At 33.3% G+C, this 2,447-nt stretch overlaps 1 protein-coding gene across 1 annotated transcript in view; it reads left to right on the forward strand.

Moving 5' to 3' along the window:
- LOC106878084 (VPS10 domain-containing receptor SorCS3) overlaps positions 1 to 2,447 on the forward strand; it is a 1,235,712-nt gene that overhangs the window by 986,836 nt on the left and 246,429 nt on the right. The window contains exon 9 of the mRNA XM_052972785.1: positions 1,109 to 1,279. Coding sequence (XP_052828745.1) covers positions 1,109 to 1,279 — 171 coding nt within the window. The remainder of the gene's footprint in view (positions 1 to 1,108; positions 1,280 to 2,447) is intronic.

Raw genomic sequence — 2,447 nt, forward strand, 5'->3', positions numbered from 1 at the left:
ATACATACATACATACATACATACATACATACATACATACATACATACATACATATATATAGGTGCAAGTTTGACTGTGTGGTAACAAGCTTGCTTCCCAATCACAGGTTCAGTCCCACTGTGTGGTACCTTGGGCAAGTGTTTTCTACTATGGCCTTGTGCCAACCAAAGCTTTGTGAGTGGAATTGGCAGATGAAGACTGAAATAAAACTATATTATTTACATTTAATGGATATTTGTCCTCATCTTGTTTGTTGTTAACACAACTTTTCAGCTGATATACCCTCCAGCCTTCATCAGGTGTCTTGGGGAAATTTCAAACCTGGTTTCTCATTCCCAGGGTATTTTTTGATGTTGTTATTGTTGTTATTATTATTATTATTATTATTATTATTATTATTATTGGTCACCGAGCTCTTAACCACTTCTAACTCCAAGATTCCAACTTCAATTCTAAGCAGTGACCTGAATAATAATAATGATGATAATAATGATGATAATAATAATGATAATCTTAATGATGATAATAATAATAATAATAATAATAATAATAATAATAATAATAATAATAATGACAACAACATCGAAAAATAACTTAGGAACGAGAACCCAGGTTCAAAATTTCCCCAAGACACCTGATGAAGGCTGGAGGATATATCAGCTGAAATGTTGTGCTGACAACAAACAAGATGAGGACAAATATCCGTCAAATGTAAATAATGTACATAATTCCTCAGCTCTTAAATATAGAACTGAAATAAACCTTTTGTATGTATATGTTTGTGTTTGTCCTCCACTATTGCTTGACAATTGGTTGTGGTTTTTTTACATCTCTGTAACTTCGCAGTTCAGCAAATAGCAACCAATAAAATAAGTACTTGACTCAAAACAAAATTTCATACTGGGGTCAATTCATTCAAATAAAAAAATTCTTCAAGGCTGTGCTCCAGCAGGGCCACTGTCTGAAGACGGATAAAAGATATGTAGCCAGGCAGGCAGGCAGGCAGGCAGGCAGGCAGGCAGATATGTATTTATTCATTTATTTATATTTTTAGATGTTTATGTGTGTGTATTTAGAAATGGTAATATTTCTTTTTGTCTTTTTCAGAATTTTAACATTCTAAATACAAATGAAGGTCAAGTGTTTGTGGCAGTACACCATGAAAAGGACTTTGTAAACTGCTACTTATCTGAACCCACTGGTCAATTCTATGTGTTAACTTTACCAAATATTGTTGCAGTTACTGTGAAAGGGCGCTTTCAAGTAGACTTATATCAAGTAAGTTATCAGCTTCAATTATATACTTCCATTCTGTTTCATGGCTTCCAATCTCCATAAAAGTATTAGAACAACTGACTCTGGATAATTGTTCTCGAGCAATTGTGCCAAAGACAACTTCCTAAATTAAACCTTCTACACCACAACTCCAATCCATACCACCATCTCCAACAAAATTTATACTCCACCACCACCACCACCACTTACTACACAGTATTCTACCAACTATAAAACAGAATTCCATCACCATCACTGCTACCTACAACACAATTTTCTACCAACTATAAAACAGTACTTCACCACTGTACTTTGTTATCCAGGACACTTCAATTCTACTTCTAATTTACAATTCACAAACATTCCAAAAAACTAGTAACTTGTAATAGCCAGAAATGAAACTTCAAGTTTGAACAAATATACATTTCTATCAATTTATATACAATACAAACTTCTGCAAAGCTTCTCTTTAACAACTTCTACACCAAAGGTATTCTTCGACACAAACCAATAGTAGAAACCACCTCATGAAGTGATTCTAAGTATGATCTTGTCTATAACAATTGTTCAGCAGAGAAGTGAATTTCTTAACCACACAACCATGCAGAAGTTGATGAGAATAATGTTGAGGATGACAGCAATGAAACCAAAACACACACACACACACACACACACATACATACACTGAAAAAAAGGAACTGGTTAAAAGCAATAAAAAGATATAGTACTTGTATAATGGAGTGACAGAGAGTGAGAACATTCCAGTTAGCCAATTCTATTTTGAATCTGAAACAGAATTTAATAGATGTGTGAATTGTATTTTCCCATTGGCTCTTTAACAGATTTCCCCACCCTGAAAACTACATGAAGCATCACCACTGCCACCAACATTAATAATAGCAACACTAATAACCACAACAACAACAACAATAACCATGATGACAACAACAACATTAGTACCATTAGTACTAGTATTACCATCAACATCATAACTGATATATATGCATAACTGTCTACATATATGTTGGAATATATAGAATAAATGTGTACTTGAATATTAAATGTGGGTTGTGTATGCATGTTTGTTTGTGTGTGTGTGTGCATGCATGTTTAAATGTATGTCTGTATACATACACACACACACAAACATATATATATATATATATATATA

The sequence above is a fragment of the Octopus bimaculoides genome, chromosome 14 (assembly GCF_001194135.2).
Source record: "Octopus bimaculoides isolate UCB-OBI-ISO-001 chromosome 14, ASM119413v2, whole genome shotgun sequence".
Classification (NCBI taxonomy): Eukaryota; Metazoa; Mollusca; class Cephalopoda; order Octopoda; family Octopodidae; genus Octopus; species Octopus bimaculoides.